The 13761-nt window shown below is 40.3% G+C and overlaps 3 protein-coding genes across 4 annotated transcripts in view; all 3 read left to right on the top strand.

Moving 5' to 3' along the window:
- Positions 1-909: 909 nt before the first annotated feature.
- Positions 910-1733, top strand: LOC308388783 (beta-microseminoprotein-like; the record flags this gene model as incomplete). Its single annotated transcript, XM_080869676.1, has 3 exons — positions 910-1027; positions 1271-1373; positions 1593-1733. Coding segments are annotated over 3 exons (342 nt in total), but the record flags the coding sequence as incomplete, so codon positions are not given.
- Positions 1734-6823: 5090 nt separating this feature from the next.
- Positions 6824-8164, top strand: npy4r (neuropeptide Y receptor Y4; the record flags this gene model as incomplete). Its single annotated transcript, XM_080868802.1, has 1 exon — positions 6824-8164. One exon carries the CDS (start codon positions 6824-6826, stop codon positions 8162-8164), a length of 1341 nt encoding a protein of 446 aa, XP_080724928.1.
- Positions 8165-12427: 4263 nt separating this feature from the next.
- The window catches only part of mcph1 (microcephalin 1), a 36164-nt gene continuing 34830 nt past the window's right edge, over positions 12428-13761 (top strand). For both annotated transcript variants that reach the window (XM_080868406.1, XM_080868407.1), the window contains exon 1: positions 12428-12530. The gene's annotated coding sequence lies outside the window, so the exon portion shown is untranslated. The remainder of the gene's footprint in view (positions 12531-13761) is intronic.

Genomic DNA, 13761 nt, shown 5'->3' with positions numbered 1-13761 from the left:
TTTTTTAAAATTAATTTAATGGTACCAAAGCTTCCCTGTTTATCTCTGTGTTGCATCCACTCTTTTTTTTAACTATAGTCCACAAAAATATTTCTTGATCGACCAAAAGTTTGGTTCACTTTGTCCTTTTTAAATAAGCTTTGGCTCAGAGAAGATGGTGGCTTTTCATCATCATGTTCATATATGGCTTCTTCTTTGTATGATAGAGCTTTAAGTGGCATTTGTGGATGACACAGTTAACTTTGTACAGTGATTTCTGGAAGTGTTTTTTTTTGAGCCCATGCAGGGATTTCCGTGACAGATTCATCCTTGTTCTTAATCTCGTCCTGCCTGATGGACCAAAGATCAAACGTCCAGAATTCGTTTTCAGCCGTATCTCCTGCGCACAGAGATTTCTGCAGATGCTCTGAATCTTTGGATGATGTTTTGTGCTGTAGATGATGAAATATTCAAAGTCTTTGCAGTTTATGTTGGGTCACATTATTCTGAAATTCTTCCACAATTTGTAGAGGCAGATTTTTGCAGATTGGTAAACCTCTGCTCAGTCCTGTTGCTAACCTGTTGCCAATGAACCTAATTACAAATCTTTGACTTTCTTTTTAGTAATTGTACCTACTTTTTTTTTAAGATGTGGTACTGTCAATTCAGATTCAAAATAAGCTCATAATTTTCATGAATTAGTAAAATATCTTAGTTTAAACACTGAGTTTATGACACCTGCAAATCATTCTGCTTTTTCAGAATTATATTTTATATTTACACACGCCTCGGGTTATGTAAGATATAAGGTACAACTGTGTATACACTGTGTCAACTGAACAGAATAGTTGTTAGTCGAAGCAGTAGTTGGCCATTTCCTGTCATGTTAAAGGTCTTAAAAGGATAGAAATTACTTTAGTATGAAATGTGTTTCTCTTTCAGTCCTCTCTACATGTGTTTGTCTGTCTGCTGGGGCTCGTTGTGCTCTGTCACTCTCAATGCTTCTTCGAGGAGTTAGAGGTCAAAGATCCAAATAACCCTCCAAAAGGTGAGTCACATGAGACCTTTCTTGTACAGATACAATACTGCAGCAGTGCAGCAGGACACTGGGTGTGGGGGAAAGGTTTCTCTGTCATGATTTACAGATATTAGACATTTATTCCACATCTAATCCCTTAACCACACCTATGCATACACTAATAGATGCTTAAACACAAGTAAGGAGTGCCTCTGAGTAAGTAAGTCAACAACTCCTTTGAGTTGAGCTGTGTTTTCATTTCTTTACATGTAGGGTGTGTGGATAAGGATGGAGAGCTGCATGATTTTGACTCTGCATGGGTGAGAGACTGCATGGACTGCTCTTGTACAAGCGAGGGTTTGAGCTGCTGTACCAAGTAAGACTTCCACATTATTGTTTTTTTTTAATCATTAAGGCATTTTTTCTTTAAACAAATAAACCTCTTTTCTCTCAGCTTTCTTACTCGTAGGACTGTGATAAGTTCTCTTTTTAGGCTTTAACAGTGATAACTTCCAATTTTAGAGTTACTAAATGAACAAAACCCCTGAGATTGTTTTTGATTATTATTGTTTCTTTTTTTCTTTTTGTATCATAGGATCCCCGATGCAAACACTGTAGATGTTCCTGAGGAGTGTGAGCTGGTTGTGAATGAGAAGGCCTGCTCTGTTAAGGTGGTGATGAAGTCTGACAATGAAAAAGAGTGCAGCCCTATCTGAATACACTCTAAAGGCGACTAAAATCCAGACTGGGTCTAGATTATGACATTAAATTACCAATGAACAAAGATGACCACTTTATCAAACTTGCTCTTCATCAATAAATTCGGTTCAACTCTGCTTCCTGAGTCTTCAGTGTCTTCTTGTCAGCACTTGCAGCTGGTTTCATTTTCAGGATGCAATTGAATAAATTCACCACTGTGTGACAGCAGAGCACGGTCCTCAGAGGGTCTTTGGCACCTGAAGGGGCTCTAAGCACAATTATAGCTGTGCTCCTCTCGCTGCTGCCTCTGACACAATCGCTTTGGTTGTTATAGTGCACAGCTTCTTCTCCAACTCTAATCCCTGAGGATTCACACCTGTTCAGAGCATCATTTTCTCTCATCCTGGCTTCACTGAAACTCATTTTTCAGCTAAACCATCACGTGAGTCCTTTATCTTTCTTTTTTTTAAACACGCAATATTGATGTATTGAATGGATTCATCATCTTTGTCGAGGGAAATCAGTATTGATTAGGATTCAATCAGCTATGAAATGAATGCTGTATTGTTTCTAGACTGTCAGCTTGCAGTGTCCAGAGACTGTAAGCAGGTGTAATGTAGGTCTCTCCTTCTACAAATATCTTTTCAATTATACAGTCTAACAAAAGCATCTGACAGCACGCATGTCTGGTGGTATTTATCCAAAAGAAAACGCAAACAGGGGAACAACATTGCATTCATATTTCGTGTTCTTTGTTGAAATGTAAAGAGAACCACATTGTGAAAGTATTTGTAGTAGATTTGAGAGGTGTCACCCACAATCCCTGACACCTCCAGCAGATAACAAGGCTTAGCTCAGGTTGAGCACACTGCACAGTGCCTGCTGCCGTTACCCTGATTATCACCGGCACAAGGCAATATGAAAGAAAATAGTCTCTGAGCAGCTGTATCGATTGCACACACATATTGGACTATTCTTTTGGATTTAGGAAATTTTTAGAATCTTGTAAGTGGCTGTACTGGTAAGAAGTGAAGCAGAAACACAACCTGTGATTGCAGAGGGGTAATTGAAAGACTGGGCTTTTTTTGTTTTTCAGTCAAGCATATATCTTTATTTTCATTTTCAAATGCATTTTACCTGCAGTACAGATTCATTACACGCAAAAAAAACCCCAAATCGTTCATCCCTTTGGAATAGCACATGTCAGACCTTTATAATCAAGTGCAGTGTTCAGCTATAATAAACTATTTTTCATTTCTCAGAAATATTACCTTTATATGACACTACCCTCAGCACTCTTTAGCAGGTAGATTAAGTGCAAGATTGCTGCTTAAAAGGTATATGTGGAATCCACCTTTCACTGCACAGTACAATGTCTTTTTAAAAATAAAAAGGTGAAGCTTCTCCAAGGAAAATTACAGCCTTGCCTTCATTTCTGTTTCATCTATTTTCTCTGAGATGGAGGGCACTTTTTGAGGCAAAGATAAGAATAATATGACGGGTCAAGTGGAGACAGGTCACAGTGTTCCTTACCATGCAGAGACTTAGCGCTGCAGTGTGTCCAACACACTAACACAACTACTTGATGTATGTGTTCCCCACAGCATCGCACAATTGCAGCATTAGCGGTTTAAAAATGGCTGTTGGTTTTCAATATTTCCTTTTCTTACTACTGCTGTACATGGTTTCTACTCACTGTTGCAGTTATTTGTTGCATGTAGTTACCGGTGACATTACACTTGCCTTTCCTCACCGAACAAAGGATGATCGATGCTGTGCCACCCTGCCTGCAGCTCACTCAACACACTGACACAGTAGGTTAGTAATGATGCAGGGTGAAGTGACTGATAGCAAAGTGTGTGCGCTGTTAATGGAAAGTGACAGTCTCGTTTTCTTGTGGTTTTCATGGCACATAGCAGAGGTTCCAGGGAAGATGGCTACAGTCCATTTTTAGGATCATGACAATGTCATACCCTTTCATTAAAATAAATGAATCTAAGTCTGTGTATTCATAATCATTTTGATATCATTAGCTTTTTATGTTCAGTCTTGAGACCTGACTGTTGATTTTTGGACAAGGAATTGCAGCAATTATTAGTGTGAGGCCAAGTCGCTTACAAAAGAATGTAATTATCACCTTTTATCACCTGTACTCAAAGTCTTTTGTTATTTAAACTGTGAAAGCACTTCATATTTTCTTCCTTTTTATATAGGTGTCATTCTTACATGAGGACTGCAGTCAACCTGATATCTAAGACAAAGATAAATCTAGATGTTTAATAATTATAATGTTCAACATCTGGATTTAAAGTGTGGAGGATCGCAAGAGCAGTCGTTGGTCCTGACAGTTTGTCTCCACCACGTGCATTTTTTCTGCACGTTTTTCAGTCATCTGTCTCACAGGACTGACAGAACACATACTCTCTTATCTTCACCAACTCACCTGTCTACACAAGCACAGCTTCTGTTGTATTTTATCAAGTCTATTTTGCCTTTTGTAATGTACAAACATTCACTGGCCACTTTGTTAGGTACAGTGGTTCAACTGCTTGTTAACACAAATATAATCAGCTGTCACATGGACGCTAGTTAATATAGATATGAAGTTCAACCTTAGCATTAGAATGGGATGATTTAAAGTACTTTGAATGTCGCATGATTGTTGCTGATATAAGGGTTGGTTTGATTGTGTCAGAAACTGCTTGGATTATCCTACACAACTGTCTCTACAGTTTTCAGAGAACAGCCCAAAAAAGCCTGGGCTAAAATGTCGTATTGATGCCAAAAGTCAAAGGAGTATGGCCAGATTGCCAAGGGCAACGGTAACTCTAATAACCGCTCTTTATGACAGAGCTATGCAGAAGAGCATCTCTAAACACATTACCTGTCAAGCCTTGAAGCGTATAGGCCAGGGGTAGGGAACCCGAGAGCCAGTGTCCTGCAGGTTTTAGATGTGTCCTTAATCCAACACAGCTGGTCTAAATGGCTAAATTACCTCTTCAACATGTCTTGAAGTCTCCAGAGGCCTGGTGATGAACTAATCATTTGATTCAGACGTGTTGATCAAGGGTGAGATCTAAAACCTGCAGGACACCGGCTCTCGAGGCCTGGAGTTCCCTACCCCTGGTATAGGCAGTAGCAGAAGACCACACTAGATGCCACTCCTGTCAGCTAAGAAGAGGAATGCAAGGAATCTTCTTAGCTGACATTTCACACGAGCTAACCAGAAGTGGACAGGAAAAGACTGGAAAAATGTTGCTTGGTCTGATGAAAAAAATTTGATGGGTCAGAATTTTGCATAATAATGACTTGGGGGATATTTTTTTGTACACTCTGGGCCTCTTTATACCAACTGAACATCATTTAAATAGTACAGCCTACCCGAGTATTGTTGATGATCATGTTTTTTATGACCATATTGCATCTATACTCAGATGGCTGCTTACAGCAGAAATATGCATCATTTCAGAAATAGAGCACCTTTGGGATGTGGTGGAATGGAAGATAAACGCACAGCCAAAAAATCTGCACCAACTGTGTGACTCTATCATGTTAATTTGGACCAAAACTCTGAGGAATTTTTCCAGCACTTTGTTGAATCTCTGCCATGAAGAATTAATGCACTCCAAAGGCAAACGGGGGACCAACCTTGTACTGGCAAAGCGTAACTAATAAATGAGGCCAGTGAATGTAATACTACTTGTTTAGTGGGATCTGAGGACTTCCAAAATGTCAGGTAATATACGACTCAGTAGTGGGCCTGAATGAATCTTGTGTAGACACAGATTGACCATAAAGTGACTGCAATGAGTCACACAGACCATCCATTACTCGCAGTCCTGATATCCTTGCTACACCAAAGAGCCCCTACGAATTTGAAGTCAGCAAACTAGCCAATGAGTCATCATAGTGTTTAGGATTTCTGCTCTGGGGACCCATGAATGTTAGTAAAACATTTCATAGTAACGCACTCATCCATTTTCTTTTGCTTACCAACCCCTGGACAGGTTCTCAGTCTGTCGCAGGGCTAACAAAGAGACAGACAAACATGTTCTCATCACTTAGATTCACCATTTAACCTAACCTGACTAACTGCATGTCTTTGGACTGTGGGAGGAAGCCGGAGTACCCGTGCAGACACAGGAGAACATAAAAAACTCCACACAGAAAGGCCTCAGCCTGAACCCGCAACCTTCTTGCCTTGAAGCAACAGTGCTAACCACTGTTCCACCCAGGAGCGTAATTTCCAGGGGGGTTAGAGGGGTTATGACCCCCCAATAATGTGGCTCAAGAGTTGGGAGTTCGCCTTGTAATTTGAAGGTTGCCGGTTCGAGCCCCGGCTTGGACAGTCTTGGTCGTTGTGTCCTTGGGCAAGACATTTCACCCGTTGCCTACTGGTGGTGGTCAGAGGGCCCGGTGGCGCCAGTGTCCAGCAGCCTCGCCTCTGTCAGTGCGCCCCAGGGTGGCTGTGGCTACAATGTAGCTGCCATCACCAGTGTGTGAATGTGTGTGTGAATGGGTGGATGACTGGATATAAAAGCGCTTTGGGGTCCTTATAGGGACTAGTAAAGCGCTATATAAATACAGGCCATTTACCATAATCAGACGCAACCAATATAACCCCCCCACCACCACCAATAAAATTATGAATTATCTTGCATAAATAGGCTGATTTTCTTTACTCATTTCAGGTATTACCAGCAATATAGTAGCATATTTAATCATCTGGGAATTTACCCAGATTTATTTATTTATTTAGACAGAGATCTTGCTGTCTTGCCCCCCCCCCCCTCCCCCCCAATGTTCAGCACAAAGCTACGCTGATGGTTCCACCCCATCAAACATTTATTGTACATATAATTGAACTTCCTTCAACTCTATCAGGCACTAATTCCTCACACATGTAGTTTCTATTTTTTAGAAACAGGATCAGCTTAGTTCTCCTTCATTTATAGCAACAGTATCACTCCTACATACACACATTAATTGGCTTCTATAGTATAAGAGCAGTAGAATAAATGCATTTCATGAATCTGTGATTTCTCTCTTTGTTTCAGATGCATGTTTTCAGAGGGCTGGGATGGACAGTTTGATCCATGGTGCTGGTGACACTTCAGTCTTGGTGAGATGTCCTTGAGTGGCAACACAACCCAGTCTTCTTTGTCAGCGTCACCTTTTCCTTTGATCTTCAACAGCTCCACCCCTCCACAATCCTCAGCTTGGGAGAAAGAGCGAGCCAGCCATGGGTCTGTACAGGACTGGCCAGGGAATGAGACCCAGCTCCTCTCAGACTTCGCCATTCTGGAGCATGATGAGCAGTGCCACATGTCTCCTGTTCTGACAGCATGCCTTGTAGCCTGGTACAGTGTTACAATGGTGCTAGGGTTGGTGGGCAACATTGGCCTCATTTGCATCATTGCCCGCCGCAGAGAAAAGGTCAATGTCACCAGCATTTTCATCTGCAACCTGTCATTCTCTGACATTCTGGTATGTGTCTTCTGCCTCCCCTTCACTGTCATATACACAATCATGGACCACTGGGTGTTTGGCTCGCTGTTATGTCGCCTGGTGCCGTTCATCCAGTGTGTCTCTGTGAGTGTGTCAGTGCTGTCTCTAGTGTTTATCGCCTTAGAAAGGCACCAGCTTATCATTAACCCCTCTGGATGGAAACCAAGTGTTCCTCAGGCCTACATGGCAATTGTTCTCATTTGGATACTGGCCTGCTTCACATCTTTGCCTTTCTTAGCCTTTCAGCTGCTCACAAATGAGCCCTATACCAATGTAATCCTGCCCGTGTCATCGGTACATGACCAAGATTTTCCTCATGCTTATCTCAACACATCTCCTACTCATACATACAAAAACCTGTCTGCGCTTCAAAATTCATACCGTTCCCTCTTTTCTTACGTCCCCACCTCTTCACATATGGAAGCCTGTGTGGAGCACTGGCCATCCCAGGGTCACAGGGTCGCTTACACCACATGGCTTCTGCTGTTCCAGTACTGTGGGCCACTGTTTTTGGTCCTGCTCTGTTATGTTAGAGTTATTGTGCGGCTCCGTCACCGCAAAGAAATGTTGGACCGCGCCCGGACCCCCGAGTGCCAGCGCATGACCCACAGCCGCCGGATCAACATCATGCTGGTTGCTCTCATAACAGTCTTTGCCCTTTGCTGGCTTCCGCTCACCATCTTCAACGTGGTGTCAGACTGGAACCAGGAGGCTCTGCCCGTCTGTCACCACAACCTGCTGTTCTCCCTCTGCCACCTGCTGGCCATGTCCTCCACCTGCATTAACCCCGTCATCTACGGATTCCTGAACTCCAACTTTAGGCAAGAGGTGAGCGAGGTGCTCCTACACTGCCGCTGTTTCCCACTAGAGGAAGAGTGTGAGCAATATCCCATGTCCACTGTGCACATTGAAGTGTCCCATACCTCTGTGCCTCTAACCTGCAGGAGCAACTCTGTGTGACACTGATGCTTCAGCCTAAAGGATCCTTCTTACGTAAACTGTACAGTTGTAAGACAAACTGTTGCTGTTTGTTCTTACTTTAATGTCAATAGATCCATTTAAAAAGCAGCTTAAAGCTATTTATTGTAAATTTATATGTTTAAAAAAAAAAGTTCACCACAAGTTTATGTAAAAAAAAAATCTATGTTTTGTGTTAAATAAATATTAACTGAACTTAAACTAGGACGAAACTGTACTTTTGTATGATACCAGTATGTAACATAACATGGTGCAATCAGTCAGCCCAGCAAGTCATTGAAGCCTTGTTTCCACAACTTTGGCTCAACTCAACTTTGCTATACTCAGTTTCTCATTTCCACCTCAATGTGCATGGGGTCGTTATAACAACGTCATTGTTATCTGACAAAGACAACAACGATGGAGGACATCGAAAGAGTGGTATAAGTCTATAAGTCTATGGGTTTTTCTCAGACTTGGAAACCACGGTGTTGGTTTTTGTTGCTGGGTTTCACCTTTCCATTTGCACCTAATGACAAACCCTAAAAACAAGGTCGAGTCCAGTCAAACAGGTACTTGTAGAAAACAGGCATTAGTCATTGACGCATTACTATGAAACAGATTCCCAAAGTGTGGGCTGGAGCCACAATAGGCTGCGAGTGTACTACAGGTACAGAAATTCCGTAAAATGGATTTATTTATTTAAAAAGTGAATAAAAATGATAAGATGCGGTTAGTTTGTTATATTACTTATTAATCCAACCTATATTTGCTTCTCTTGTATTGAAGTTTATATCCCAGTAGCAGGTGGGTCCCATATTGACCATAGTATTTTACGTATGACTTGGTAACTTTAGCAATTTCTAGCCAAAAGCCTGTTTATGTTTTTTGAATAACATTTTCAAGGAAATACATCTCTTTTTATTGTATTTTAATTGAAGTGAAATTTTAAAATGGGTGTGCCCCATGGGATCTTCTAGTTTTTAATTGGGCTGAAGCACTCTTGACTTTGGGAATCGCTGCTATAAACAATGGTGGTGCGGAAAAAGCAAAACTTTTTGAGGAATTTAAAGTAAGGGTTAAAAGAAATATCACGTCAAAAGAAATGCACAACACCTAAGAAAAAAATCTCAACACACCCACTGGTAAAATGCTGCCTGCAGTGGTGAAAATTGTAGTCAACATTTGCATAACAAAAAATACCTTTAAAGTGCAACGTTTTGTCAGTGGTTTAAAGTGAAGTGTTTCATACCGTGTCTTACTATGAGCAAACTGCAACTATAAAGACACTGAAAAAGGAGGTGCATTTAATCTTAACTGTTGCTTTTTCAGAATTTCATGCTTCATGCCATATACTATCTTACTGTATCCTGTTATTATGACATAAATCCAGCGGGTGTTAGCTTAACTGTGACTTATAGAATTACTGCCAGTTAAACATTTTAACACTTTAAATTTATGCTGGAATCATAGAACAAATCCATATTGCAGTATTATCAACACCTACAGTGGTGACCAGAGATAAAGGGAAAACAGAATGAAAGAGTGGAGGACCATAGTAAATGCCGATATATTTATAAGGCATGAGTGGTCATTTGACAGGTATTGCAATGTTTTAGAAGGACCAGTGTGGTTGGGGTTGTTCAGTTCAGGTGTCTCAATGAGCCATCAGACACCAAGAATAGTCATTATTCGTTTTATTTTTTGCACCTGTTTTCTGTGACATGTCAAAACCTTTGCTGAATCATATTAGTTGTTTATTAAGTATAAAACATGTGTGACCATACTGTGGCCTTCAGACTCACCGGACCTCAAACCAACAAAATGCCTAAAGTAAACTTTGAAGTGATGTGTTACACGGTGGGACGGAATGCCTCTCATAAGGATTCTACTCATCCTTCCATACACTTTCAGAGACTGTGAACTGTTCAGAGACTGTTTGTAACAGAGATTGTTTCAGAGACTGTGCTACCAGTTGTGGTGGTAGCACAGGCCCTAAATATAAATGTTCATTTCATTTATCGTGGAACTGCACGGTGTGCCATTTTGAGACATATTAGACGCTTATGTAACAAACTGTTTTATGAGAGACCCCCTGCCGTTGTATTTCACGTATTTCAGTACAATTCAGTCTTTTATATTCATAGTATCAACCCTGTGAAATTTCTGTCTTAGCTTTCATGGTGAATAAAACACAAGGAGGGTTTTGTTCTGTGATTGAAGTGACAAATAAAACTGAAACTTACTAACTTATATACATTGTTAAATTGCAGGCCTTAATTTATTTTTGATGGGTTCAGTAAATATTGAAATGCTTGGACATCAAATGTGCATGGGCATGATTTAAACTACATCAAAATGTGTTAAATAACTTGTTTCGTTGAGGCAGTATGTTTATGTTGTTGCAGTAAGTGCTAAGTTTTGCCTGCATGTGGATTACTTAAACGTGTCTTATCTAGAGACTTACTTATGTGTGAATTTAATAAATTTATATTCCTTGAAAGCGTCACAACTAATATCTCAAATAAATGTCTGTTTTAACTTCGACTACATTGCCAAAAGTATTAACTCGCCCCTTGTGATGATTGATTTCAGGTGATCCAAACACTTCCGTGGCCACAGGTGTATAAATTCAAGCACCTTGGCATGCAGACTGCTTCTACAAACATTTGTGAAAGAATGGGTCACTCTCAAGAGCTCACTGAAACTCAGCATGGTACTGTGATAGGATCCCACCAGTGCAGCAAGTCCAGCTACTAAATATTCCACAGTCAGCTGTTAGTGGTATTATAACAAAGTGTAAGGGATTGGGAATGACAGCAACTCAAAATGGTAGGCCACAGAGCTGAGTCAACGGACACTAAGGCACATAGTGCACAAACGTCGCCAACTTTCTGCAGAGTCAGTCCCTACAGGCCTCTAAACTTCATGTGGCCTTACGATTAGCTCAAAAACATTGTGTAGAGGGCTTCATGGAATGGGTTTTCATAGCTGAGCAGCTGCATCCAAGCCTTACATAACCAAGTGCAATGCAAAGTGTCAGTGTAAAACATGCCACTGGACTCTAGAGCAGTGGAGATGTGTTTTCTGGAGTGACAAATCACGCTTCTCCATCTGCCAATCGGATGGTGGAGTCTAGGTTTGGCAGTTGCCATGAGAACAGTACTTGTTTGCATTGTGTCAAGTGTAAAATCTGGTTGAGGGGGGGTGTATGGTGTAAAGTTGTTTTTTGGGAGTTGGGATCGGCCCCTTAGTTAAAGGAACTCTAAACGGTTCAGCATACCAAGACTTTTTGGACAATTTCATTCTCATACCTTTGTGGGAACAAACTGGTTCAACCTGGCTGCACACCAGTGCACAAAGCGAAGGATTAGCGAGTTTGGTGTGGAAGAACTTGACTGGCCTGTCCTGACCACAACCCAGCAAAGCACATTTGAGATGAATTAGTGCAGAGGCTGCAAACCAGCACTTCTTGTCCAACATCATTGTCTGACCTCACAGATGCACTTCTGGAGTCTGCAGATTTCTGAATGTTCAGAAATCCCAATAAATACACTCCTAAACCTTAGGGAAAGCCTTCCCAGAAGAGTTGACGGTATTATAGCTGCAATCATATTAAACCCTATGGATTAAGAGGAGGATGTCACTAAAATTCATAAGCATGTCAATGCAGATAAGCCAACATAGTGTAGATCATGTGTCATGAATTTATATGTAATTCACCTGCAAGCTGCTTTTTAAAACAATCTTTCTATTATTTATTGTCTTTATTTATCTTCCTTGTTAGTTTTCAATTTTGTGATTAAATATATTAATTGTTAAAAAGATTTTTTTGTTTCTTTTATTTCATCAAACTTATTTATTTTTGCATTATACTTACGAGTGTACATAAACAACCAACACAATAAACAAAAAAGCAGTAACTTACAAAATCTGATGGCTACCTTTTCTTTGCGCATATCAAGTAAAATTAACTGATTGTTGAATTAATTAATTTATTTTTTTAATTAGGCAGGCTAAATCGTGAGTTTTCTTCATGGAGCAAAACAGCAAGTGGCACAAACTCATACTTTGTATCATAACGGTACCGCATAACACTCGTCTTCTTTGGATTAGCAGTATATTTTCAGCGTTTGCAGAGCTTAACCGAATAAAAACTGTGATTAAAGGACACACGCGGTTTAGTAAACCCTTTGTAGGGGCCCTACCACATTCCTTTCTAGACCGGAAGTGTCGTATGTCACACATTAACCAATCATAGCTGTTTGTCCCAGAATACATCATTTCCACAAACTGCACGCGCGAACAATACAAGCAGGAGTGAGTTGTTGGTCGAAACTGTGCGATTTAAAAGTGACTGCCACACAAAGTAAGTCAACGGCAACCTCTGGAAGTGCGTGTTTATATCTTCTTTCACGTCTTCGGACTCCTAAATGTCACAATAAGTGAAATGCGTGTGCCAGCGGAAGTATGAACCATAGACGGCCACCATGGTTAGCTTCGCGAGTTTAGCATCAAAATGCAGCCTAACGGTTTTGTTAACATTATTGGCATTCATTCATGCTCTTTGATAAGTGTTAAATTTAACGACTCTGCCCTATATATTTTACGTTACACAGTAACTAATGTTATATCCATATGTTTGATAACCTGCCTTGAGTCAATTTCACTAATAGGTGGTTTAGTTAGCTAACAGTAAAATTGAGCGTTTTAATAATTTGATTTAAAGTACGAGTTAGTACAAAGCTTAGAAGTCGTCATATATTTTGTATGTACCTCGCATAGAGAGTATATTCATAATTTGCAGTGCTGTGGTATTCGCTACAAGTTTAAGCATGTACCCCCAGCAAGCGTCTGTGCCTTGAGTAATTTATCAAGAAGTGCTTGGGGTAATTGAATAATTGATTTGACACAACATTACTACGCAGCTCGCTTGTTATTCTCAGTTCAGAACAAAGTTGTCAGGATCTGATACCCCAACTTCAGACAAAACTGAGATTGTTATTTTTGACCGTAAAAATCTGATAAACATGGTGTCTAACCAGATATGTTGGCCTCCAGAGACATTGTGAGGAACCTAGGAGTCATTTTTGATTTGGTGTGCTCATAAAACAAATGTGTTGGACGGGTTCCTTTTATCTGGGCAGTGTCTCTAAAATGAGAAACCTCCTGTTGCAGTACACCATTGTACTTTTAAGGTTGGGCTAAAAAAAACCCATCCTTTTTAATTAAGCTTATAGCTATGACTGGATCAGGTAACCCTGAACCATCCCTTACTTATGCTGCTCAGACTGCCGCAGTACTATTGATGCTATTTATATAGTTAAATAATCAGTTACATTAACGTATTCCTGATTTGTGGCTTTGATTTCAACACTTGACACACTTGAATGATGTCTGTCATTGATACATTTCTGATGTAGTATGGACCAGGATGGACAATTTCCTTGTTTCCTTGTGTCACAGTAAGAATTTCTTTGGACTGATGAAGCTAAACTTTAATTTCAAAAAATGTCGGGGGGTTTTTTTTTTTGAGTCCAATAAGTTAGTCAAGTGACTCGGTATTGTAAATAATATAAATCAGCCAGTTTTCTTGTTCT

The sequence above is a fragment of the Rhamphochromis sp. 'chilingali' genome, assembly GCF_963969265.1.
Source record: "Rhamphochromis sp. 'chilingali' genome assembly, chromosome: 20".
Taxonomy (NCBI): Eukaryota; Metazoa; Chordata; class Actinopteri; order Cichliformes; family Cichlidae; genus Rhamphochromis; species Rhamphochromis sp. 'chilingali'.
The sequence above is the reverse complement of the archived record's forward strand: the minus strand, read 5'-3'. Positions and strand labels throughout refer to the sequence as shown.